Source organism: Pseudopipra pipra, chromosome 8 (genome assembly GCF_036250125.1).
Source record: "Pseudopipra pipra isolate bDixPip1 chromosome 8, bDixPip1.hap1, whole genome shotgun sequence".
In the NCBI taxonomy this organism is placed as follows: domain Eukaryota; kingdom Metazoa; phylum Chordata; class Aves; order Passeriformes; family Pipridae; genus Pseudopipra; species Pseudopipra pipra.
Window position 1 is genome coordinate 25210495 of NC_087556.1, and position 25324 is coordinate 25235818.

Sequence of the window (25324 nt, forward strand, 5' to 3'; positions counted from 1 at the left end):
TCTGGGGCAACACTCTGCACTTTGTGATTTGCTTTAATGAAATGTCCGTGCTGACAAAATGCAGCTGTCCTGCTTGAGCTGTAAACTGCCATTAAACTGCAGTTTCCTGCTTCCAGACCCAAATAGGAAATTCCCTCCATCTTAGGAGCAGTCCACTAGTGAGACCTGGTCTCCAAGGACAGTTCAGAGAGACTGGGCATAGACCAGGCTGTGCTCCCAGGCAGATAGTTGGAGCTACCAGGATCAGGCTTTTCAGCACTGCTGCTGGGGATGCTCCAGGTCCTCTCTGTCCAACAGTTCTTACGTACTATATCACCCCACTACAGAAGGGAAAATGAAGCAGAGAAATGGAATTTGTTTTGACTAACTTTAAACTTCTAAGAATTTGTTGCCTGTGCTGCCTGAGTGGGCACAGACCTCTTTCACAGGGAGATATATCCTGGCAACAAAGCCAGTAAGAAATGGGTTATAAAAGGCACTTAAAGCTGTCGATGGTACTTCTAAGATGGCTAAGGTGAAATTATGTTCCTAAGCTCAACTTCTAACAAAGCAAGCACTCATTCTTAGAGACTGTGGGTAGTATCTTAGCTACAGGGTACCTTTGCTCTCTTCCAAGTCTCTCACAGCCCCTGTGAGGAGGTCTCAGTACATAGGGATTCACACAGTCAACATTGGAATTGTTTTCATTGACTGACAACAGGAGCTTTCTGCTGAGCACCCAAAGGAACAGAGGGAAACACACACTAATAAAGACCATTACTTGTCAAATAGCTGATAAACCGCCTGGTCAGCTCATCATAATCCAGTGACAGAGATGTGCCATCTCCCCCTGGTCCAGGAGGTCCTGGTGGGCCCCGAGGTCCAATGAGATACTGACGAATTTCTTCTCCTAGAAATGAAAAAATGCACCTTTTAAGGCCATCCAGCTGCTGCACAGACACCAGGTGTGAGGAATTCCCAGCCCGTGAGCTGAGCCCCCACCACTGGGGAGAGCATCAAAACCTGTGGATGCAAAGCTCTTTCCCCCAGTCTTTTCTGAGCGTGAACTGTCCTGTGTGTGGTGCCAGAAACATTTGTGGCAGAGCTGGGAATCTCCTACTACAAGGGTTTGAGGCAGATGAGAATTTGGATTGCTAAAGGGACTGCTTTGTGCTCTATTTCTTTGGGACACCTTGGACAACATCTTGGGTAAAAGGAATAAAAAGCAGCTCAGTTGGGAAAAGACCATGCTGAGGTGTGTGGTATTCCAGTAGCCATTTGGAGCTCAGGGCTGGCCAGCATCATCAATGACCTCAGGCACAGCAAAATGACATCCTGGAGGATTATCTATCAGTCCTCAGTAACAGTGTATAGAAAAGAACAGAGCTGGGGATCTCCCCTACCTTAAGGACAATAACATAGCAAGACTTTGGGGTGGGCAAAAGGAATGAGGGGAACCCTAAGAGAGTGGAGGAGCTGGAAAGATTCAGTGGGTGAACAAGGTTTAGTGGGAGGGAGACTGGGGAAAATTGTGGGAATTCCTGAAAAGGAAGGACACAGGCAGATGCCATTTAGACAAGGAGGGGAAGGGAGGGGAGAGAGTAAGAGAGTTCTAACTGTGGGTATGAAAAGCAAAAGGGTAACAAAGGTAAGGAAACTTCTGGAAAGCAGATGAACTCTCCAGTACAAGACACACGAATCTGTCTCAAAAGAACATGGAAGGAGACTTCACAGGTCACTCAGCAGCACCTATGGCAGCCCTTTGCCCTCTGAAGCAGGTGCAGGTAACTCCAGCTGGAGGCAGGAGACTGGAAGGGAAAGACAGATCTCCAGGACGATGGGATGCTTTACCCCTAGTCTCACATTCCCTTGAGGGTCACTTACGCTGCAGCAGGTCCAGAAGTTCTTGGTACAAAATGGATGTAGTTGATGCTGAGCTGGCAAATGACTCATAGCGACCTGAAGAGCCTGTCGGAGTGAAAAGGTTTTACATCAGGATGAGACAGAAGTTGAAGAGGGGTCAGGAGGGGACAAAGGAAAGCTGAATTAATCCAGTTTAACTGGTAGAATGGGCTTCTCATGCCCCCAACTATGAATCAGTTGCTATCTCATACATCCTGGTTGTCTACACAGCTGTGTGGTCTGGGCTCCTCTGACAGAGTTTCCAGGCTACTTCCAAAAGCTCTGGGAATTTCATTTACTTTAGCAGGGCCCCAAGCCTACAAGACAACCCCAGAATACTTGGGACTGCATATACAAAATAAAGGCACCTCTGTTTGGGTCTTGGGGTGTTAAAAGATCTAACAGCAAATGTTTACTGTGAGACATTTTAAACAGCAGCAACTGCTAGTTAATCTAACCATTAAAACAGGACCAGGCTGAAAGGGCACCTCAGCTCTGTGGAATCCTGGGCCAAGACTGCTGAAGATGAGTATGGTTGAGATGCTGCTATTTAAAGACTGTTGCTTCTCCTCTGGTTCTCACCTCGCAGGTGCTGTACAAGCTTAGCTGAGAGTATGGCTCAGTACAGAACTTACCAACACGGTGCTTACTTGTCATATAGCTCATAACACGGGTAGCCAGCTCTGCATAATCCAGGGTCATCCCATCTGCAGTGGTGATAACTCCAGGTGGGCCTGGAGGGCCTGGTGGGCCCTGGGCACCAGTCAAATAATGTCTTACGTTGTCACCTAGGTAGGAAGCCCAAGATAAGCCCACATCAGGAAGAGGGAAGACTGACTATTTGCACAATTACCAGACCTGGCAAAGAACAGGAAAACAGAAGGACAGTTCTGCAGAGGCCACAGTGAGCAACAGCACTTCACAGTATTCAACAGAATTAAGTCCAGAGTAATAGGGCTGCTGTTTCTAAAGGGGGAACAAGGGCTCAGGGAGCAAAAGAGTGATAGGCATGCATTGCTGACCCACAGCAAAAATCTCGTTATACTCACTCTTCAGGTAGTCAGTGACATACTGCTGAATCTCTTGAGATGAACTTCCACCTGGGCCAGGAGGACCGGGTGGCCCAGGAGGTCCTGGGGGCCCCTGAATTTGCCTGGATCCACCTACAGAAAGCATTGTAAGGAGAAGGAATGGTTTTGGCATGGTTGCATTAGACCAAGTGATGCTAAAGTGTATTTGCATCAAGCCCTTCCAACGCGTCTGGAAAGACCTTTAGAAATGGACTAGGGAGGGGCTCCCCCTCCATCTCTAAACACAGTCTGTGCATGGGCTATTTGGAAGTATAATGTCTTCAATTATTCCAGCATCTTGTAACTCAGCCCATGCAGCTCTGCAGGGCTGAGTCCAGAGAACTTTGAATGGGCAGAACTGGTCAGTTTGTGCACCACAGTGCAATGCTGTGCAGAATACAGATGGAGATTATAAAGCACTCAAGCTCATTAGTCTAACCTCACTGCCCTGCTGCTCCCAATCCCAGTCAGCCTGGGCAGCACCAGTTCAAAAACCTACTCACACAGAGGAAAAACACTGGCTCAAAGGATTCCCAGTAAGCTGGAAAAAAGAAAACTAACAATTTTTAAATTTTATGATTAAAGGAAAGCTGTGCAAAAAGAGGTTTTGGACAGAAATCCCATCAGCATTATATTGGCAACCTCACTGGTAAAAGTCAAAGGAGCTTTTTCAAAGTCTCCACCGGGATGTCAGCATTCCTTGTTGATATCAGAGCCTTGTAAATACTAATGATCATCTGGCCTCTTACCTCGAGATGCTCCTGGGATGCCGGGAGCACCTGGGACACCTGCATCACCTGGAAAACAGTGAGGGAAGGGAGACAGAAGTTGTAATGGGGGTCACTGTATGTTACATAGTTTGGTCATGTGAAACAGTTGAGCTAAATGTTGTCCGAGAAGCAACTACCCAGTCCTTGTAATGACTGTCTTGAATTAACAGCTTGTTGGGAATAAGGAAGAGGTTACAGCAGCTTTCCTGAGCCTTCTGTGATCTGCTCAAGTGCCTTGTGCTCAGAGCAATTCTATTGCCATAATCCTGCTCTGCCTGAAAAGGCAGGGAGAGCACAGCTGTAGTTACCAAAGGACCAAGTTCTGTCAAGGTCTCAACCTTGCTTGCTGTGTGAGGCCATCAGCAAAGAAAGAAAGAAAGAAGATTTTAAACATCACCTTTTGGTCCAGGTGGGCCTGGTGGGCCTGGGGGACCCTGTATGGTGACTCTTTCACCTAGAAATTGCAGAAGGAGAGTCAGAGATTCACAGGAATAAAGTGGACAAAATCCTGGCTCCACTAAAACCAAGCTAAAACCAACAGAGCAGAATTTTGCCCCTGGTTTCAGCCTAGGGACAACGAATTCAAAAGGGGATAGGGGGGCACAGACTAACCATGGGAGGAGAATGCTGAAAGGCCAGGTTCACCCGGTTCTCCTGTGTGGGACACAAAAATGGAGGAGCAGTTATATACACAGGCAACCTACCCTGAACCCCACTGACACCTTCTGGAAACCTCCTTACCCGTGAGTCCTCGTGGACCTCGTTCGCCTGTAAACGGGGGAGCAGAGGAACAGTGTTATTAGTTGCTTTACTCTCTTCTGCAACATCCCAGCCCACATTGCAGCATATTATCTTGGCCTTCAATTTGCAGGAGAGAAATGGGTAAAGGTAGTGGGTGCCACGGTTTCTTGCCAACTGAGATCTGAGCTACAACTCACAGGGACCCCTCCTTCCACTGACTTAGTCCACAGCGCATTTTGCAAAAAGACTGTTCCCCTTCAATGGCAAATTTGAAGCTCTGAATGCTCTTGAATCTAATGGGCTTGAAAAGTTGGGATGGGATTACAGTGATTGCCTTGCCACCAGTACTGGAGGCCAACAAATTTCTCCAAAAAAGACTGACTTGTTTTATGGCAGACAGGAGTCCCTGCTTGGTGACAACTGCGCTAAGCTTTCTTACAGCCACAGAAAGGCAGGATGCTTTCTGCGCTCAAGCCCATCCTTCCTTCTTTTCAGTCTAAAGTGGTGAAATCCATCTAGCACTTTGGTGAGGCAGCAGGATATACCCACCTTGGTCTCCCTTCGGGCCTGGTGGTCCTGGTGGACCTGGCGGGCCCGTGAAGAATCCTTCTGTAATTAAAACAAAAAGATTTCTTCATGATATCCAGCAGAACATGACACCCAACAGAATATGACACAAGGTTTCTCTGGCTCCACCTGGTCCCAGCCAAGTGTGTGCTCTCTGGAACCCCAACAGGACATTCCCAGGGCACAGGTGAGAGAATGAGTGATAAGAACCTACCTGAGGTGGACATGGAAGATCCTGGTCTCCCTGGTGGGCCTGGAGGTCCTGGTAATCCTAGGCAAAAGAGACACAAAAAGGCTTCAGGAAAGATGAGCGTCAGCAATGTATGTAAATGCATGTCAGAGCTGCTACATCTCCAACCACGGCCTTAGCTCAAGTATTTCCCAGTGGATGTTCATATCATCATTTTCTCCACACACATCTATCCCTTTTAGTTAATTTTCATTATAATTTGCCACTGTAGCAGACAAAAGACAGAGAGATTCTTTTCTTTGTGGTACAGGGTGCCTGTGGCAGCTGGCCTTCACTACAGTGAAAGGGAATGTTCATACACCTGACCTGCCCCCTCTTCCTACTGAGCAGAGAGCAAGGAATGGGTTTGTGCTCCTGTCTCATGTCCTCCTTCACCTCCCCTGTTCTGGTTGTTGAAGGGAAATCTATGTAGGAGGGGGAGTGGGGATATGTTCCTCATGATAAGAACCTCCCCATCTGTCCACAGCTGGAAGTTAAGGTTGGAAAAGTAAGAAATAAATATGGAATTGATTGCAGTTACTTCCTTTGGGAACTTAAAAACTTTGGGTGTCTCCAAAAAATATGGCTTTTATAAATACTAATCTGGCTGGAAACCTCTGCCAAAGCAAATGTCCTCTGTTGGGTGGCATCTTGCTGCAGTGAAATTGTGTTAGTAGGAACCCACTATGGGACATATTGCTTCCAGTAAAGTCAGGCCTACTAAATTCCACCAGGTACAAGATCTGGGATACTGAAAGGCACAGAATAGAGGCACTGGAAAAACCTCCCACTTTTCTGTTTTATTTCAGAGGAACAAGCTCTTACCTGGTGGACCACGAGGTCCAGGGAGTCCCTGCACAGATTCACCTGATGACAAAAGAAACAGAGGTATTATAGAATATTTACTCAGCAAAGTGCATGGCCCAGAAATGTGCCACATGTGTGAGCATCCCCCTGCTTAAGTACTGAGCTCTGCTGTATTACCTACCTGGTGGTCCAGGGGGACCTGGTGGTCCTGCTCGCCCTTGTAAATCTCCCAGCACTGTGCAAAAGAAACACACACAAACAAGGGAAAATTGTTGCTATGGAGCTACTGCTGCTATGGAAACTCTATTGATAGATTGCTGTTAGAAGTTCTTACAATCAAAGAACTAAGGCAGGACCTGGGTGACCTAAGCCAAAGCTGAGGAAGAGAAGACAGAGGATATATGTGTTTGCCAGCCTGCACGTTAGGATATGAAGCAAAACAGAGTGCTGAGCAGGCTGGCAGCATATTGGACACAGGGAGGAAAGTAATGGTTGCTGAGGGAAATAGCAAAGGACTCAAAGGACAGAGAAGGAGGGAAAGAACTTTCAAGGAGAAGAAAGACTATTTAAAAGAGAGGCAAGTTTTGGGAGGAGAACATAACGCAGACATCATTTAACAAATAGCTGCACTGTGTTATCTTGATTGTACTGTGAGATGTACCCTCACCTCCCAGTTAAGGCACAGACTCCTGAATGGGGAACGGGATGGTACTGCAGCATGGTCTGATTCTATATGGCCCTGTTCAGATGGTGATCAGGCAAGGATCACTTATAATTGTATGCCCTCTTTTACCTTGCCTCTGCTGCACATTTGCAGAGGTCCCAGACCCTAGGAACACTGACTGAAAGCACATCACACGTCTAGTATTGCACAGAACAAGCAATCTTCTTGGGATGTTGCTAAACCATTCTGTTCTGCTCCACTTATTTTCATCTTAAAATAGCATTTGCTCCCCTGTGAATTCATCCTCTAATTTGCAGAGAGATTATTTCTGTTGCTCAGATTAACGTGCCTTTTCAAACTGGTTCTCCTCTTGCAGATGGCTTCACATTCATACTGCACAGGGAACTGCCCTGTGTGAACACAGTGGCTGAAAGGCCAGGCTGAAACCTTTCAGCTCTGTGACCATCTCTGCTGTTAGCAGCTGTCCACCAGTCACCATTCCTCAGCTTCCCTCTCTGTGACATGGGCCTGGTGCCATCTACCTCCTTCTGAAATGACTTTGGGATGCACAGATGAGAAGGAGGGCAGAAGAGGCAGTCCCACCACCAAGCACAGACACACACTTGCCCTGTGTCATGTTGAGGGCAAAGAGGTAGAGGCATCTCCTGGTAGCTGAGAGCAGGCCTTCAGGCTCTGACATGTCTCCAAGCAAAGGATTGGAAAGGCAGAGCCACTTACTTTGAGATGCTAATGATGAGACTTCTGTTTTGATAGTTTCTACCACAGCTTCACCTGGGGATCCCTTCTCACCCCGTGGACCTTTTTCAGGAAAAAAAAAGAAAATCAGAAAGTGAATTATGTAACTGAGAGATGGTGATATTTTGTACCCACTCCTCATATCCCTGACAATGGGTACAGATTTTTCTTATATGAAGTGGGAGCAGTCCCCAGCTCTGAGGGATACTGCATTCCAGTGTGGAAATTACTGCAGAATTTGCTCTAACAGAATCACAGAAAACCAGAAGAGAGGTTCTAAGGGGTCAGCTCTGTTCAGGCCCTTCCAAACAGATGTCTGTCCAACTGGCAGTGGTTTCACAGTGACATTATTCCCAGTTGGGCTCTAGTTTGTTCTCCTGCCTTTCAAAATGGCAGGGGGTATCCAGCTGGGCTATATCCCCTATCACAGAGAGGCAACTGCACTTGAAAAGTGCCTTAGAAATATCAGTCCTTGGAAAAAATAACATAAGGAAAAACAGACATTTGCAGCATCCACAATACTCTGGCTCTTACCACCCTCTTACCCCCCTCCTTCTTCCCCTGGGAAAACAAAAAACAATAGAAATTCTTCACAAGATTAATTAAGCCAAATAATGCAGAAAAATGAACTGAAAGGAAGAAATCTGCAAACAAAAGGGAGAAGGAATGTGCCAAGGGCTGAGAGAATTAGAAACAAAGGAAAACTAATGAATTCCGTTCTCTTAAGAAGCATAATCAAAGCTAATGGACAATGATACCTTGCTGTCCAGGGAGACCAGCTGGGCCAGCAGGACCTGGTTCCAAAGGAAAAAAACAATAGGTTTCGTTAGGTTTTCCTGGTTGTATTTTACAGTAGCAGGAAAGAATCAATACCCTTTTATAAGAACTAAGACTATCAAATAATGTACTTTTCTATACAACTAAATGAAATTGCTGTGGGGTATGAATGAATCAATGTTCCATGTATTACTTGAAGCTCTGGAGAAGACGCTTATTTTCCATCATTTGGCAGTTAAAGTGCTTGGTGCCTCTCAGACGGGGGAAATAAGCAGAATGCCACTGACCACAACAGAAATGCAACAGGCATCCTCTTGCATTCTCTGCTGCAAACTGAGACTGGCTCTACCAAACCAGGATTAGCTCCAGCTATAGAGCTGAAGAGGCACAGAAGTGCCCTGAGAACCAGGGCTAAGAAACTCTGCTTCCTGACACCAGCATGTGGAGGGCAGTGTCTGACCAGGGACAGAGGAACCTGAGGACTGAGCTCATGCATGGCCAGAGTATGTGTGTGTCTGTGTCTGAAAGATTTCCAGATGCTCATGAGGGAATTCTGCTGTCTTGAGTTGAAAGCTAAGACTGGAAAACAAGCACTTCCTGATTTCAGTAACAGTGCCAGGAAAGGGATCAGACACAAGCCTGCTTTCCTGAGCAGCAAAAGAGCTGGATTCTACTCACTGGATTTGACATATCACTACTTTGTACTCATCAGATCAAAGGATAACAACAGTGTGCCCAGTTTTTTCATCTTCTTGTCTCTCCCTGCTGTCCTTCCCTGTGATCTTATTCCATTTCTCCCTTGAGGCTGCTGCCTTCCTAACTCAGCCTGACCCTGGTCCTTCTGCAGGGAAGGGTGATGACCATGAGCCATCTTGCCTCCCAGACAGGGCAGTCTAGCAGAGACCATGAACGTTATACATTAAAATAAGAACTGGATGCACAGCAATGTAAGCTGCCCTGCAAAATCCACAGCAGGGGAGCAGCTTCCTCACCTGGAACACCTGGAGGTCCAGTGGGGCCAGGTGGGCCTGGGGGACCTGGTGGGCCTGGCAGGGTAATAGTTGATGAGCCCTCTGAAAAACAAACACATACATTTGCACACATACAGTTATCTGCACACATCCTGTGAATGTGTAACAAATCTATGCTTAAGGAATCCCACATCTATCACAGGTGTATTCTCCCAACACAGGGAGCCTCAGTACAAGTCTGACACACGGTTGAGAGGAACTGAGGATGCATAACAAAAACCAGAGAAAATCTCCAAAAGCAGAAGTGTTTGAACTCACACAGCACTACGTACCAGCATTTATGACTTTTCCTGGAGCTCCAGGTTCTCCTAGGAAAACAAAGACAAAAGATGAGCTTCTTTTTGGGGGAAGATCTATAACTAGCTCAATGACATTATGTTATTAAACATGTAATTTCTGTTCTCTTTGCCCCTGATCTCTTGCCTGAGAAGTCATAGCACTAGAAGGTCATGGGGGAAGTAAGAGAGCTCAGCTAATCCAGAGATATCCTCTGATCAGCTTTGCAAGCACGTCATCTGCCAGCATAGGCAATAGGCCTTGATTTATCCGAGGCAGGCACACAGCTTCCCTTGCAGCCACCAGGCATCACACTCACAGGCTCAGGGCAGAACCAGGCATGCTAAGGTTTTCTCAGTGAAGAGCTGTCATGACTCAGCCCTCAGCAGAAGCCCTCCCTGCCTTTCCTGTATGCTCAAGGAAGCTATGGCCACCGTGTTTCTCAAACCTCCCCTTCCCAAAGCCACTAGATGCCACTGTTGATCCAGGCACTGGTCAGCAGAGCAGCTAATCCTCGCTAAAATAAGTGAAAAGGAGCATTAGGGAAGAAACAAAACTCACCTTTAGCCCCTGGTCGGCCTGGGTTGCCTGGAAGTCCTGATATGAGGTAGGCAAACAATTTAAAATGGTTAGTACAAATATTGTTTGCTGTACTTCTTCCAGGTGCCCCAGTTGAGTTCCACCTGTGGGTTTATAGGAGCTCCCTATTCCACATCTTGGCTTTCAGCATTATGAGCGTGTTGCTGACAGCATGTGGAGGAACAGACTGAGGTGGTAGTGTCCCTGGGCTTCCCTGCTCCCACTGCTCCCTAGATGATGACATTGCTCCCTAGATTTACCTGTAGCTTCTTTCAGGTACTGCTACCTGTCCTGATGCTCCTGGATAAATTCCCTGGTGAACTACCTCCCAAACCACCACTGCTTACAGATGTCACACCCCCTGTTTTCACCTCTCTTGCTACATACTCTCCCTTCTGTTTCTGCAGCTAATTAAAAGGACCTTTCAGTGATGCACAGGGAACGTGTTTTTGTCAAAAATTATGTTTTGGGGGAGGTAAATTTTCAACACTCCAAGGCTCTGCATTGCTCAAAATCTATACACCAACCACAAAACCCTTCTCAAAAGCCAAAGGAGATACAGAAACCTTGAGATATCACTTTGGAAGCCCTGAGCAGTCCAGAGGGAAAACTACAAGAGTTTTCTGAGCCCATATCCAAATGATATGGATAAATATTGATAAATTGGAATACAGTGGAAAAGCCTACCTGGTGGTCCTTGGGGTCCTGTGAGACCTGTCACAAAAAGGCAAAAATTCTAAGGTGTCTAAACAAATTTCAAGTGTGAAAAAGATAGACAGGGACAAAAAGATTACATTTACATGAAATCATAGCACACAATTCACAAGTGCTGCAAACTGGCCAAGCAACTGGTATGTAAATTGAAGGCTGGCTCTTAGCTGCTGATGTTTGCAGTGTGTATAATCCTGGGATCATGAAGGGTCTAGATTCCCATGTATTTTCCTTTCATCACCATCTTACAGTACAGAGATCCTCTGCCAGCCTTAAATTCAAATTAAGACTGGAAATTGTTGACAAAGACATCTGTGCTCCTGACTGAGCTAAAAGCATTTTTGTTCTCTGTATGTTTTACCTGGCTCTCCTGCATCTCCAGAGGGTCCTGGAGGGCCTCGAACACCTGGCATTCCCATAAGACCTGGTTCACCTACAGATATAATAATCATTAACAAGACAGAAGTCACTGACTTACAATCTACCAATCCATTCAAGCTTGGCCACCAGCTGTGCTGCAGCACTTTCTACCCATTGCATCCTCACAGCCACCTGGCCATTTCCAGCAGCAGTGTCTGGGAGGGGAACATCAATGACAGAAGAGTTCTGTAGTGAGAAGAACTCTCTCACAAGTTCACAGTCTGCTCCATTATATGTCTCAGTTCCATGCTTACATGGTTGACTCTACAGTTCTGAGACAGCAAGATCCCAGAAGGTGAATCTGCTGTCATCTTTCTCCCACCCCTTTTAGAAATCCAACTGCCGCCAAGTCAGAAAGTACCTGCACTTCTACCTCCAAGGAATCCCTTACCTTTTTCACCTGGCTGTCCATCACGGCCAGCTTGTCCTGTTCAAAGGAAAGAGATTGTCAGGGACTACTGAAAAAGTACCACAGTTGTCCTGTCCTCCTCCTAAGTGGAGCACAGCCCTAAACATAGGAGTGGCTTCTCATCATGTGGCATCTGAAAGAAACCTTGGCTGCAGTTACTGAAGATCCAGGAAACATTCATGCAAAACTTAACTGTAGGATACCTTTTCTAAGTGCACAGACTACTGGGAGCTGTCTAGAGAAACCAGTGTGATGCCACACCTGTGTTGTTTCCTTGTCTGTGCTCACAGAAACACACTCTGGGTGGCAGTGACATTGCCTCACATATAAATATAACTGCTTTCTGTTACCCACCTGCAGGTCCTTTAGCCCCTGGCTCTCCTGGAGGTCCAGGCATTCCTCTTGAGCCTTGTTCACCTGTAGCAAAATAGTATGAAAATGAATCAAACAAAACTTGGTGAAGATACAATTTATGACTGTCAGATATATTTTCTGCTTTGCAACTGAAAACCAGTATTGACAGGATGTTCAGAACTCATGATCCATGACTGTCTCTGGCATTAAAAAAGCTCAAGAGATGTGTGAATACAGGGTATTGTGAGGGAGGATTTCCCTAAAGCTAAATACAAAGATTGCTACCAAGATTACTGGAATCAAGAATGGGATCTGTTTGTTTATAACTTGGGTGCAAAAATAAAACTCCTACAATCAGTAACATCATTATACTTTTTCAGAAAGCTAACTGGGATTGGCTGGACTATACTTTTTTTGAAAACTCAAATAATGCACATGTATATTAGATAGGCTGTTACTCCAGTGTTCCAATCTACTGACCTGTCATTCCACGAGAACCCTTCTCTCCCTGATCACCTGTGATATGAAAAAGGGAAGGATTATGTGATATTGTTTCATTGTAAAATGTTTCCATCAGAGAAAATAGTCTGCTTTCTGACAAGAGCACAGAAGAGAAAGCCAAAGAAGGATAGGGTTAGTACCCATGGACAGTACCCATATCTAAAGGAATCTAAAGAAAATAACCACAAAAGATAACGAATTGATCAACATACCTTTGGGCCCAGGAGGTCCACTGGCTCCTTTCTCACCTGAAAGACACATTGAGGATTGAAGAATAGTGATTGTAAGTCATAAGGGAAAGAAATTTCATGCATCAAGAAAAATCATGGGGAATACAGATCCTCTGATAGCAGACAAACTCAAACTGAAATTCCTTTTCTTCAATACGGCTCCATCCATCAAATGCATTTCCTCACCTAGACTACTCTATTACCTCTGGGTCTCCTGTATTTCTCAATATTTGCTTGCAATCACTGTTTGGTTTCTCCTCCCTTTTCCTCAGTCTTATGCTTTTGTTTGCCCATAGCATCAAAATCAGATCAAGTCTGCTGCTCAAAGCAGTGCCAGCAAAGCACATCAGCCAGTGCTGCTCTAAGTGGCAGGGGGAAGAGAAACTTACCTTTAGCACCTGGGAGACCTGCTTCTCCTCTAAATCCTTGTAGGCCAGGAGGACCTGCACAAAAATGAAACGGGGGTTTTAATTCATCCAACTCACCACAATTCATCACTGAAGCAGAAAAACTGTGAGAAGCTGTCACTCTGTTTTTGTTTTCCCTAGTCTCTAGATGCCATAGCAAAGGAATGCAGCACTCACCTGGAGGACCTTGTGGGCCTGGAGAACCCATAAGACCTGTGAACAAGGAACACAGATTTTCTTTCAGTAACATCACAATTAGAAAATGAACAAATCTATTTCTGTTTGCCTAAGAACATCCATAACCCAATAGATGTTTAGCAGATTGGAATTTCCCCAGCCACTGGAAGAATTTGCATCACTGGCATCCTCAAAACCAGGACGAATTTACAGAACTTAGTTCTTTGTGACATTGAGGAAGTGTTTTCCCTAAAGAGACACAATCCTTCCATCTTGACTGAAATGCTGAGATCTGTGCTTCACATGGGACCCATTTTTTACAGTAAAATTTTTATCTCAGTTACATGGAATGTAGAGCTGTAACTCTTTAGAAGTTTGTTAGGGAAATGGAGTTTACCTTATTATTTCTGAAAGCAAAGAAAAAAACAGCTGGAAATATCACACACCTTAAAGACTGGTGTTTTGAGAAACTTCCCTGCCACTCCCCATTCTCATTAAAAATCTCCAAGAATTTATTGCTGTAAAGGTTATGTGTAACTACTAAAGTAAATTTTATCTAAACTGAGAGCATTAGTTCACTTTTCTGGTTATTGCAGAGCAACACAAGTGAAACAGGAAAGCTGGGGTGCTTGTTTACTCCTAACCACTCTGCTAGGTCCTCTCTCTCCATCTTCTTATTTACCTTTTAGGCCAGCAGAACCTGGGGGTCCAGGTGGCCCAGGAGGACCTGGCTCACCAATAGCACCTGCAAAATAAGAGCATGAACAGTCACAGTAGAATATAATTGTACTCCCATTTTTTCCTTATCCCATCTCCTGTTATTCTTTCTCTGACAAGTGTCATGAATAATCTGCTGGTCAGTTCAAAACACCCAAACAGGCATGCATTGTTCAAGAAAAAGATATGAGCTCCCTGGGCTTCAGCAAGACAAATCCCCCAGCTTTGGTGACTGGGATAACAGGGAAGAAGACAATCTTTATAGTAAAGAGTTTTTGGTTCTGTCAGACTCAAACTTGACTGTCAGATCTGGCAAACCAAAACAATCCTTGTTTACCCCTTATAAGTTTGGCAAAAGGAATTCTTTAGGCCATATTAGTTTATGCTGGGAAATGTCTGATGTGAAATCTGGATTGGAATAATGAAGTCAAATTCTGCCACTGAGGTGTTTTATAAATTGGGAGCAAACTCCAGCTTTTGTCCATCCCTGTTTTATGCAACGAGACACCTGGTTCCTACCTCTGTCTCCTTTTTCTCCCAATCCAGGTGGTCCTGGCTCCCCTCGAGGCCCTGGTAGACCCTCTCGACCTCTTTGTCCCATGGGACCTTCTATTCCAGGCTCACCTACAGGAAACAAATGCCATGTAAAATAAAGTGTCTACAGGAGGCCTTGGGCAAAAGGATTCATAGCCACCTCCATTGGGGAAGGCAATGGTCACACCAGTCTGGTGCCTGTATTCCCATGCCACTGTCAATCAGTTGTGAAAGACTCACAGCACTGACAGAAAGCCTTACCCATGCTGCCTTTCTGTCCTTTTGGTCCTTCTGGTCCTTGATGCCCAATTGGACCAGGAATGCCTGGAAAGAAAAACACAACAAATATTCAGAGTTCTTGACTCTGCACCATGGAAGAATAATATGCAAATTAGGAGAACCTGAAGCCTGGAGGGATTAATCAGCTGAGGTAAAGAATACATTACTCAGAAGGTGGGCACTTGAACAGGGATGTCTTTAGAAGAACACAATATATACAAGCACAAGGAAATTGGGCTAAGCACTTATGCAGCTGTAGGACTCTTTCAGTGGTAGAGGGGGATCTTCACAACCCCTAATTCAGCACGTTCAACTAAGTGGAAGTCTGGCCAAGGCCTTGCTTGTAACCAAGTCTCTAAGGTGCATCTGTAGCTCAGCACCAAGATATTAATCAAGTGATACAGTCTATGCTAAATATTGACTCTTTAGTGAACCACCCTGAGCTAGATCTGCAGTGCAAAACTTGTTCCTGCCTACAGTAATGTCACTAAATGTCCTCCCTCAAAGGGGAATTGTACTATAGCTCACCTGGAACACCAGGAAGTCCTCGGTCTCCTGCAGAGACAAAGAAATAAACAGTCAGTGGGAAATATTGTCTTCCCTGTTTGTCACTTTGACTGACCCTCACCTCCATAAAAGTAGTTTATGTTCCTAGGATGTTTACAAGTTTTACTGTCTCCCTTGTATTTATGTAAAGAACTGAATCATTCACACCATGCAAAATCCTCTGAAGCACTCTGTGCTTCACATTGTGATTAAACCAGGTAGAGCCTGGCTTCAGGAATGACTTTCATCCAGGTGAAAGAAGTTCTAAATTCAAAGTGAGATCTGTTCTCTTTTCTACTATGAACTCTAAAATTTTCTTTGCCAAGAAGAAGAGGAAAAAACCCCAACCATCACAACAATATCTGAACTAACAGATAACTAACATCAGCTTCTCCAACTTCTGGAGTAGCAAAAATCCGTTTGCTACCCAGACCTTATGGCAGGCTGTCAATCTACCTGAGAAAGCATGTAACTCCAGACTCACCTTTGGGACCTTGCACTCCCATGTCACCTGAGAAAAGCGCAAAAAAAGTTGAATCAGGAGACATCCTGGAGATATCTCCCACGACTACTCATTCATTTTGGTTTTCTAGTTGCTTTCCCACCTTCACTGAAACATGAAGGAGTTAAGGGTGAACAGGGACACTTCATAATTGAATAGTGCAGGATCAAACCCATCCCACTAGTGACAACCATAATCTGGCCTTTCATATTGGCACAATGCAAGATTTGGCCTCCTATATTGTTTTGCATGGGATCAGAGACTCTACAGTTTACATGGAAAACTAGCTTTAGTTCAGCAGGACCAGGGAAGTGATCGTCTCACTGTACTTGGCACTGGTGAGGCACCTCGAGTGCTGTCTCCAGTTCTGGGCCCCTCACTACAAGAAGGACATTGAGGTGCTGGGGTGAGTCCAGACAAGGGTAACAGAGCTGGTGAAGGGGTTGGAGCACACATTCTGTGAGGAGCAGCTGAGGCAGCTGGGGGTGGAGAAAATGAGTCTCCGTGGAGACCTTATCACTCTCTACAACTGCCTGAAGGGATGTTGTAGTGAAGTGGGGGTAGGTCTCTTCTCCCAAGTAACAAGCAATAGGACAAGAGGAAATGGCCTCAAGCCACACCAGGGGAGGTTTAGATTGGATATTACAAAAAAATTCTTCACCAAAAGGCTTATGGAGCATTGGAACAGGCTGCCCAGGGAAGTGGTTGAGTCACCGTCCCTGGAGACACGTAGATGTGGCAGTTAGGGAGATGATGTACTGGTGGACTTGGCAGTGTTAGGTTTACAGTTGGACTTCATGATCTTAGAGGTCTTTTCCAACCTAAACAATTCTATGATTCCTTTTGTTTAACATAAACCATCTTCATCTTCCTCACTGCCCCTTGCCCCTTGTGGCAACATCCCCTCCCAAAGTTGTGCATTGCCAGAGCCAAGGAATCGGACAAGGGAAGAGAAGGACTATATGGCTGTACCTTTCTCACCACGTTCTCCTTTCTCCCCTCGGAAGTAGCCTGTAACAGGAAGTGAAGGGGCTATTAGAGTGCATTACACAAGAGAGCAGCTACTCATTTCACCTACAAGGATCCATCTATTTGGATTTTGAGGCTACAGGCAGCACAGTAAATTTGTTTTTACGAATCCATGAAACCCATGAAAGATGGGAGAATGTAGGCTTGTCTTTTGTCAACCTCTTTCCATCCTCTGCTAAATGGAAGTAAATAATCTTTCCCTTGCTAACAAAAGTAGTATGAGAAAAAAGGTGTGGGTTCATTTTTCTCTATAGGTTTTCCAAAGTGGAAAACACGCTTGCTACAGCAAACATGATATATCCTGGCCCAGGATGGCATGCCTACAACTTTCTTTCTTCTCCCTTTTCTCCTGGATTTAAGGGATGCACCACCAATGTTAGAGGCAGCACCCTGAGATCCAGCATAGTCTGTCTCTGAGGATAGGAGAGGACACTACTTTTGACAGACTTCATTGAACTCAAAAAGTTCTAGTCTTCAGGCCCATGGGCAAGCAAATGCCCCCTTTCCCCTTGAAATCATTTGGTCTCATGCAGCATCACAGGTATTGAATTTGCTCACCTCGTTCCATTTCCTTGTTCAGTCTGCTCTTCACCATCAACCAGACTGACTCTTCATTTTCATAAGGGAAGGTCGAGGAGGGTGAGATACCATGAAGAAAGTCTATTCTAGCATCTTTTTCTAATTTTGAATTCCCTTGGTTAATTGCCAGGAGGCCACCATTGATTTTTTCCAGGTCTTCCACACGAGATTTCAGCTTTCTCACTTCTTCCGCTGGAAGGTCAAAGGAAAATGCTATGGAATATTCTGCCACATATGCAGGTCTGAAATACCTTCTGCTATCAGCAGGGACATGGCAACACTGTGTCAGATTGCTATGGCCAACGAGTTTTGCAGAGTTCTTTGTATCCTTTTTTTTCCCAGAAGGGATATCTGAAGTTTAAATGGCAATTTAGTCCCAGAGCTGTAAGACCTCAGATCTCAGGAGCTTTCCTATCCTGCTCACCCCAAGACTAGGTAACTCCTCATCAAAGGTTTATATTCCTCATCCATTCTTTCTGTCCATTTTTAGTATCTTAGTGGCAGTCACCATCAAGCTGAATGTGCTCCTCAGTTCTCTGCCTCGGTATCTCTGGTGCTTGGCCTCTTTGCCAGCTTACATCCTCTGTCTTTCTATCCCATTCACCATTTTGTTCCTCACTTATTTCTTACCCAGAGCAATGAGTCCAAAGAGCAATCCAAAGAGAAACAACCAGGCTAGAAGTAAACCCAGGAGCCATTTCCACCAGGTACAGCAGGAACCACAGGGACACCAGGATGGTGCTGACCCAATTGCACCCCCCACATCACCACTTCGTATTTCTGGAAGAGAGAAGGAGCAGTCTCCTGGTTAATGAAGAGTTCCTTGACTTCAGAGATAAGAATCTCTTACAATAAGGATACCAAGTTCTAATCCATTATACAAAAGGCTAGGAAAAGAAATCTTTACACCACACTCCGCACATGGTGAGTGTAATTCTAATCCCTGTGGAAGCCAGGAACAGTATTTCCAAAGGGAATTCCAACAGGACACAACACCCAGTGCATTTTAAAATAACAGCTGAAAAAAACTGTCTGCTTGGGGGTCAATCTTTTGGACAGATTTGAGCCAAAAATGGCTCAATAGTCAACATGGTCTGTCTGAGCCCTCTCTTCCCCCAAAATCTGTCCTGGTAACAGGATGCAGTTGAACTGTCTGCTATCTGATTTTCTCTAGCAATAAAAGATTACCTCAACTGCCCACTCATCTAGAATCAAACCACTGGTACCAATTTCTCTGGTAGCCTCCTGAATATTTCCTCTCTCTGATGTCATTGCACAGAGATCACCCATGTCCCTCAGGAACAGTTGCTTTTTGTATATTGTGCTTTGGTGCTTCTTTCAATGAAAGTCTGAGTTGTGTCACTTACCTGCATAAGTTTCTTTGTCTCTTTTTGGCATGGATTTCAGTCCTCCTGTTTTAACAACAGTAGAAGAGATTTTACTAATCTTACTTTACACGACAAAACTTAGAGTAGGGGCTTGAAAGGGAATGGTAGTAATGGAGACAAAAGGAGAAAATTCTATTGCATTTCCACAGGGACAAACTCTTACCATTTGCATCTGATTTTAGGCCAGTATCTGCAGCATAAGAGGAAGAAAATCCCTGCTTCTCCTTCTTCAAGGTATCATCTGCAAAGGATCCTGAATAGGAATCAAATATAATTAAAAACATTACATCAGAAGTTGAACCAGGCCTATCTTCTTTCATTGGTAAAATGCATATTTTTATTGGGAAGACACAATAGCTCTGCCTGTTAAAACCAGATCTAGTTTTTTTGCTCTCAAAGCTCCTGAGCTTTGTGAAATATCCACGGCATGCTCTGGTGCTTCAAATGCAAAATCTAGACCCAGATTGCAGCTGACATGGTTAAAGGTGGACTGCCTGCCAGAACTTCACTTCTCTGCCCTCAGAATATACACATGTCCCAAAAGAAGGAAGTTACCTCCATTAAGCCCAGTGGCAGAGGCATTAAAGACTTTGCCACTGTCCTTTGTCATAACCAAGAGCTCCATCTCCTTTGCTGGGGCATTCTCCTTCTCCAGCAGCAGGAACTTGCAGTCTTTACGCAAAATGTCATCTCCTTGGGAGCTCAAGACAGCTCCTCCTGGAATATCGGTAAAAGGTGATAAAGAAGAGGAGATGAGTGTGAGTTCATAACTACATGCCACACCACTTTGGTTCATTAAAATAGGTAGTCACATTGTGATTGGGGTTGCCACTACTATGAGCACCCTGTGAGAGACACAGTGGTCCCTGAAGCTGAGAGCTGTGCACGTCACTAGGTTTCTTTAGAGATGTGTATTTCACTAGCAGGGAAGCAACTGCTACCAGGAATGGAGAACATCTGGAATTCAATCACATATGGGAGGGATTTGTTGAATGACCTCTCCACTTCTCAAACACACTTACTATGGAATCATAGAAACCCAGCCTGAGAGTGACATTCAGCGGTCAGCAGAGCCAGCACAGCCCAAGCTGAGGAGCTACTCTGTAAAGCACAAAGCCCTCCACATACTTGGGAGCCAGGCAGGGTTAGGAGACATTAAACTACAGTTTACTGAGGTTTGGCACAGGCCAAACAAGGTTCAAAGCCATCACTGTGGTCACTCTTGCGCCGCTAGGCATTATCAAGTATGCCTGCCATGGTGTACAAATGTGAATTTGCACACAAATTGACACAACATAGAAAATCAAGATAACCAGAATAGTATTACTCCATTACTCTAGCAGAAACCTGGAGCAAACCTTTGTTATAAATGTTATCATAACTTCTGTGGTCTTTACACCTATTTTTAAGCCTTTGGGACTCCTTTGGGAGTCCTTGGGTTACAAAACAAACTTGGCTTTCCTTACAAAAAAAAAAGAAAAGTCATTTATAACTCAGAGTTGCACAAAAGAGATGGAAAAGATGAATTTCAACTGTTCAAGGACAAAGGGCACTAGAAAGACTTCAACTTCTCTCATTAAAAAAACCCTAATCTGATAACGTGTAAGTCAATTCTTTTAGTTTTGAGTAGTTGAAGCTGGTACTACTGCAAAATTATGTTCAAGAGCAACCCTGCAAATGTTTTGGCTTCAAATGAAGTACGTGCTCCTCTATCCAGTTTCCTTCCTGCTGAACAGAAATAGCTGCAATTAAATAATCCAAATTATCACAGGATGGGGGAGATCTGAATCAAATCAGCTCATTTGTTCATTCTTAACTTTTGACTCACTCTCTTTTCAGAAAGATACTGGTAGGAGACTTGGCTACTGACAAGTTTTGCACCTGAGTGTCACTCAGCTGGCTAAATCTCTAATTGTTTTTATTATGATATGCATGTACAAGGCCATACCCAAGCAGCTATAATGACACACTCACCTGCTGAAGCAGACACAGCAGTGCTTGCCGTGGTGTTGCTCTGAGAGGTGTTTTTCATCCCATATGCTGCAAAGAAGAAATTCAAGAATGACAATGATGAAGGATGTCAAGGGATCTACACACACCAACCTTGGGTTGCAAACCATTTCAGCAATCTTTTCTCATTCAGCATACCTAGGACAACTCAAACAATCAAAGGCTTCCCCAACAGCAAATCTCTAGTGCATAGGCACTGGGAGCTGTTCCTGCACATGCAAAGCAGAGGAAACATTGCTCAATATCCCTTCATATCGCACCAAGAAGATAGTAATGAGGGATCTTCTGTCAATAAGAACTTTCTAGTCACTACAGAAAAGGTAGGAGAAGGCAGCACACATTGGTGGCCCTTTCTCCAGGCTTACTTTGTTTCTGACCTGCGGAGGCTGCAGTAGCATTCTGGGTCACGGTTGAAGAGCTTGGAGACAGGTTGTTTTGAACTCCAAACACTACAAAGAAAAACATTGCAATGGCAGTTATAGGAATGCCACAGCACAGGTGGTATTCTGGCTAAAACCAAACCAAACCCAGTGATAATAATGACCTCTCCCAACAAATTTCACCAGCTGTTTGGAGGCATCACAGGCCTGACCATTTCTTCCTTAGATCACGTTGCTGTATTGATATTGTTGGCCCAGGACAGTAATGGTGACCATTTTAAAACATTATCTTGAGTTATATTACAAGGCTATTCTCATGGCTGCATGGACATTTTTGCAGGTGGGGCAGTTGGGAAAAAGGAAAATTCAGCAAACTGGCTTGGACTGACTTAGGGAAATTTAAGGAGATACCTGCACACTGTATGTGTCAAACTACTGCCCAGAGACAAGCAAACAGCTTGGAAGGTAGCCCCTTTGGTGTCAGAATCACTGTATAGACTGCTCTTGTACACTCTGTTCATCATGCAGTCAGAGACCCTGCATGATGGCACTGTGCAGTGCAGACATAGCATGTGTGACTGTGAAAGGCAGAAACGTGGTTTAGTGACATTGAAGAGAGTCTGCCAGAAGCCGTGAGCCAGGTGAAGCAAAGGGAAATTACAGGGAAAACTGACAGAAAAGCAGTGGGCCTTTATGGACTAGGACATAGGAGTTTGTTTTCTAAAGCATTGCCCTGAGTTGTTCTAGGGAAGAAACAGGCTGCCCTAACAGGTGTCTTTCAATAGACAAACAATTCTCCTTGGAAAATCTCTACTTTTTCCTGCCTCCCAGACAAAAATAGACAGGAGCTAACAGCAGCTAGACTGGGCCAACTCAGAATAAACCCACTGTAACTGAATAACTGGGTGTGCAGACAAGCTGCCAACACTGAGATGAGGAACAGGAGAGAAACTGGGATATAGGCATTATTTCACTCCACGTGTCTGCCAGAAATGTGTTGCTGTCAAAGTTTGAAGAGAAGAAAAGAAAAATCTGACCTGTAGAGGAAGAGCTCAGGCCTGTATTCAGAGTATGATTGCTGGGAGCCAGATTATTTGGAACACCAAAAACTGCAAAAAGAGGAAGTGAAATGTTATTACTTCTCTGAAATAAGAAATCCAGTACCCAAAGGTCAGTGGCACAGTCACAGAAATTAAGATTCAACTTGGAAATGCAATTACTGAAAATGCATAATAATTACACAGAGGAAAAATCTTGAAAACTATGACAACAAACCACCATTTTACTGAGCTGACAAACAGGAAAAACTCTTACCTCAAACAAGTTGCAATCATGTTACAGTGAGAGAAAGCAAAACTTTCAACAGTATGCCATGATAAAGGTTTGTGTGGTTTTTCTCCAGAGATGGGAAATGCAGCATTTAAAAGTGGGCCTTACCAGGTATAAGCACACTCAACTCTTACTTATAACATTTTCAGTGTATGAGTCACTTTTACAATGGGCCAGGTAATCCAATTTAATTAGAGTCTGAAACTAATTTTTAAGGGGAATGTGAGCTTGACCTCATTGATAAAACTATCATCAAAGTTTAGCAACAGTCAGACAGTCAGGACAATAGATCCTCACAAAGAAGGATTTTCAGATACAGTCAGTGTAAAAGCAGAGAGCACCAAATTACAAAAAAAAAAAAATCAGAAAAAAAAATCAAGCATATCCCTTGCCATCTTGATTCTTCCATCATTTTAGTTCTCGCAGTGCAAAAAAAACCCAAACACTGCTTTTGACCCAGTTTCAGGGTAGAGTTACATCCTTCAAACCTAGGCAGTACAGGTTGGGATCATCCATACCTGATCCCGTGGAGTGAGACATGGCATTGATCAAGGAGGAGCTGTTATGGTATCCACCAAGGGAAGACCCAGCAGGCAGAGTGGAGGACCACATGTATGAAGGGAGGGCAGTATTCAGTATGGTTGTGTCATATGTCCCTGACACTGTAAACAAACAAACATACAGAAGTGTTTTCAATGAGACCAGGCTTGTGGCTTAGCATGCACTGCAGATTTATATGGCAAACAATTTCATCTGCCTTAAATTTGAATCACCCTCGTGGAATCAACACAAAGACTCCAAGTTAATGTGGTGTAACTGACCTCAAATGTCAGCTGATTACAGCCCACCCAAATTTTAACCAATGGAATAAAGACTGACCTGGTAGCATGATCATTCACCTTCCACTAGACCAGGTTGCTCAAAGCTTCATCCAACCTGGCCTTGAACACTGGGGCATCCACAACTTCTCTAGGCAACCTGTGCTACTGCCTCACCAATCTCACAGTAAAGAATTTATTCCTAACATCTAAGTTTGAAGCCATTCCCCCTTGTTCTGACAGTACAGTTCCTAATGAGTTATTATCAAGTGGTGTTGCCAATAAATCCAACACTCACTGAAATTTTGTCTTCATTGCTATCTCCATCTTGCTTGGAGATAAGAGATCAAATCACTCTCAGATATATTCATTTAGAGCTCTTATCTCTGCCAGAAATACCTCGGAATTAAACCTGGTCGTGGTAGGAATGGGCTTATATTTATGGAACTTAGACTAGTCACTAGAAAGCTACTCTGTCTTGTTATGGCAACATCTGGACAGTCTTTCAGCATTCTGACCCTTTTCCCGTATTCTTGCCTCTGTCTGGAACAGAGATCATGTATTCTTACCTGAATGTTCTTAGCAACTGAGTATTTTTTAGGGCAAATACTCCTTGGAATTACTGCAACATGGGTAATAGCCAAGTACCTGACTGAGAGCTCTCAGTGACCATCTTTGTCTCCACCACAGCCTTTTTTGGGATCGGGAGTGTACTTGATGGTGATCGTGTGGGGCTGCAGCTGGCTGATCGACTTCCTTTCAGCAAACGCTTCACGTCATCCAACTCTGTCCCTGGCAGGAAAAGACAAGGGTCCAGAGTCACCCAAAAGCCATTGTTTCACTGATCTGTAATCTTGTTCTGATAAATCATTCAGTGGAATTTACCTGAGTATCTATGAAGTTGTTACTTTCTAGGGGTGCCACTTAATAACAAAGCTTCAGAGGCCTGTTTCTGGGACTAAGTACTTTTACAGCCTTGCTTCTGGAACTAAGTAAAATTACATCTTTGCAAGACCACCACCCAGCCCACAGCATGCTTCCTTGTTCAGAGAGGGGAGAAAAATTAATGTTCTTGACAGGAAAAAGAGAATGACATGCTGCTATCTGTCATCATGAAGACTGGGTTCCAGAGACACTGCAGACATACCCCTAGCAGCAACATCCTCTATCTTATCCCTGATACCCCTGGAATAAAAGCCATGGCACTTACATCTGCCAGAGGGAGATGCACTCTGCAGCCGGACTCGTATTTCACTCTCTGGGAAGATAAAGAACAGATCATGAATATGGAGTGAGATACATTTGTGCCCTGGGCTGGAATGAATCTTCAGGCTGAAATGAATGCCTTCCTTCTTGCTGTTTATGATCCATCTTGCTGTCTTGCTGCTTGATCTGAGCACCGCTCATGGCCCATGCGAACTGGTTGTAAATTGGTTTGGGTGACTTTTTGTTTTGGGGTCACAGTTTGTTACTTAAAATTCCAGGGAGCTATATTTCACTCATTGAGGGCCTCTGTTGAAGTCAATGCTGTTGTTATCGCCAGACATACTGAAGGCCTAATTATGCAGTCCTCAATCACACTGATATCCCCACTCAGCATAAATACTATTTTTATTGTCCTTCTGAAGAAAAAACTACAGAGTCAAAAGAAGCTTATTAAATACACAAATTCCCTATTACTTCTTGGGTAAAATTCACACTGCCATCTCTGCAATGGGCTGTATGGTTTAGTCTCTTATCATGTGCTGATTTCTCTTTTGGCTCACTGAATGTAACCAGGCCAGTTTTAAGCCAACATTATCACCAGGTACTCAACATTATAACTGACCTTTTCTGTCCAGCACAAAAGACTACAA

General features: G+C 44.4%; 1 protein-coding gene across 2 annotated transcripts in view; it reads right to left on the minus strand.

The window, feature by feature from the left end:
- Nucleotides 1-25324, minus strand: part of COL17A1 (collagen type XVII alpha 1 chain) — a 63157-nt gene that overhangs the window by 8604 nt on the left and 29229 nt on the right. The window contains exons 8-49 of one of the 2 annotated variants that reach the window (XM_064663230.1): nucleotides 24679-24726; nucleotides 24117-24260; nucleotides 23169-23312; nucleotides 22359-22430; nucleotides 21319-21390; nucleotides 20906-20971; nucleotides 19487-19648; nucleotides 19095-19184; nucleotides 18911-18955; nucleotides 18174-18323; nucleotides 17523-17735; nucleotides 16908-16946; nucleotides 15918-15944; nucleotides 15416-15442; nucleotides 14870-14932; nucleotides 14594-14698; nucleotides 14040-14102; nucleotides 13358-13393; nucleotides 13163-13216; nucleotides 12756-12791; nucleotides 12523-12558; nucleotides 12043-12105; nucleotides 11671-11706; nucleotides 11221-11292; nucleotides 10836-10862; nucleotides 10131-10166; nucleotides 9566-9601; nucleotides 9255-9335; nucleotides 8244-8279; nucleotides 7468-7548; nucleotides 6247-6300; nucleotides 6084-6125; nucleotides 5244-5300; nucleotides 5012-5071; nucleotides 4463-4489; nucleotides 4334-4375; nucleotides 4119-4175; nucleotides 3701-3748; nucleotides 2931-3044; nucleotides 2532-2669; nucleotides 1864-1947; nucleotides 761-889 (exon numbers count right to left, since the gene is read on the minus strand). In XM_064663230.1, the coding sequence (XP_064519300.1) occupies nucleotides 761-889; nucleotides 1864-1947; nucleotides 2532-2669; nucleotides 2931-3044; nucleotides 3701-3748; nucleotides 4119-4175; nucleotides 4334-4375; nucleotides 4463-4489; nucleotides 5012-5071; nucleotides 5244-5300; nucleotides 6084-6125; nucleotides 6247-6300; nucleotides 7468-7548; nucleotides 8244-8279; nucleotides 9255-9335; nucleotides 9566-9601; nucleotides 10131-10166; nucleotides 10836-10862; nucleotides 11221-11292; nucleotides 11671-11706; nucleotides 12043-12105; nucleotides 12523-12558; nucleotides 12756-12791; nucleotides 13163-13216; nucleotides 13358-13393; nucleotides 14040-14102; nucleotides 14594-14698; nucleotides 14870-14932; nucleotides 15416-15442; nucleotides 15918-15944; nucleotides 16908-16946; nucleotides 17523-17735; nucleotides 18174-18323; nucleotides 18911-18955; nucleotides 19095-19184; nucleotides 19487-19648; nucleotides 20906-20971; nucleotides 21319-21390; nucleotides 22359-22430; nucleotides 23169-23312; nucleotides 24117-24260; nucleotides 24679-24726 (3012 nt within the window). The remainder of the gene's footprint in view (nucleotides 1-760; nucleotides 890-1863; nucleotides 1948-2531; nucleotides 2670-2930; nucleotides 3045-3700; nucleotides 3749-4118; nucleotides 4176-4333; nucleotides 4376-4462; nucleotides 4490-5011; nucleotides 5072-5243; nucleotides 5301-6083; nucleotides 6126-6246; nucleotides 6301-7467; nucleotides 7549-8243; nucleotides 8280-9254; nucleotides 9336-9565; nucleotides 9602-10130; nucleotides 10167-10835; nucleotides 10863-11220; nucleotides 11293-11670; nucleotides 11707-12042; nucleotides 12106-12522; nucleotides 12559-12755; nucleotides 12792-13162; nucleotides 13217-13357; nucleotides 13394-14039; nucleotides 14103-14593; nucleotides 14699-14869; nucleotides 14933-15415; nucleotides 15443-15917; nucleotides 15945-16907; nucleotides 16947-17522; nucleotides 17736-18173; nucleotides 18324-18910; nucleotides 18956-19094; nucleotides 19185-19486; nucleotides 19649-20905; nucleotides 20972-21318; nucleotides 21391-22358; nucleotides 22431-23168; nucleotides 23313-24116; nucleotides 24261-24678; nucleotides 24727-25324) is intronic. The other variant, XM_064663231.1, reaches the window with a different exon arrangement.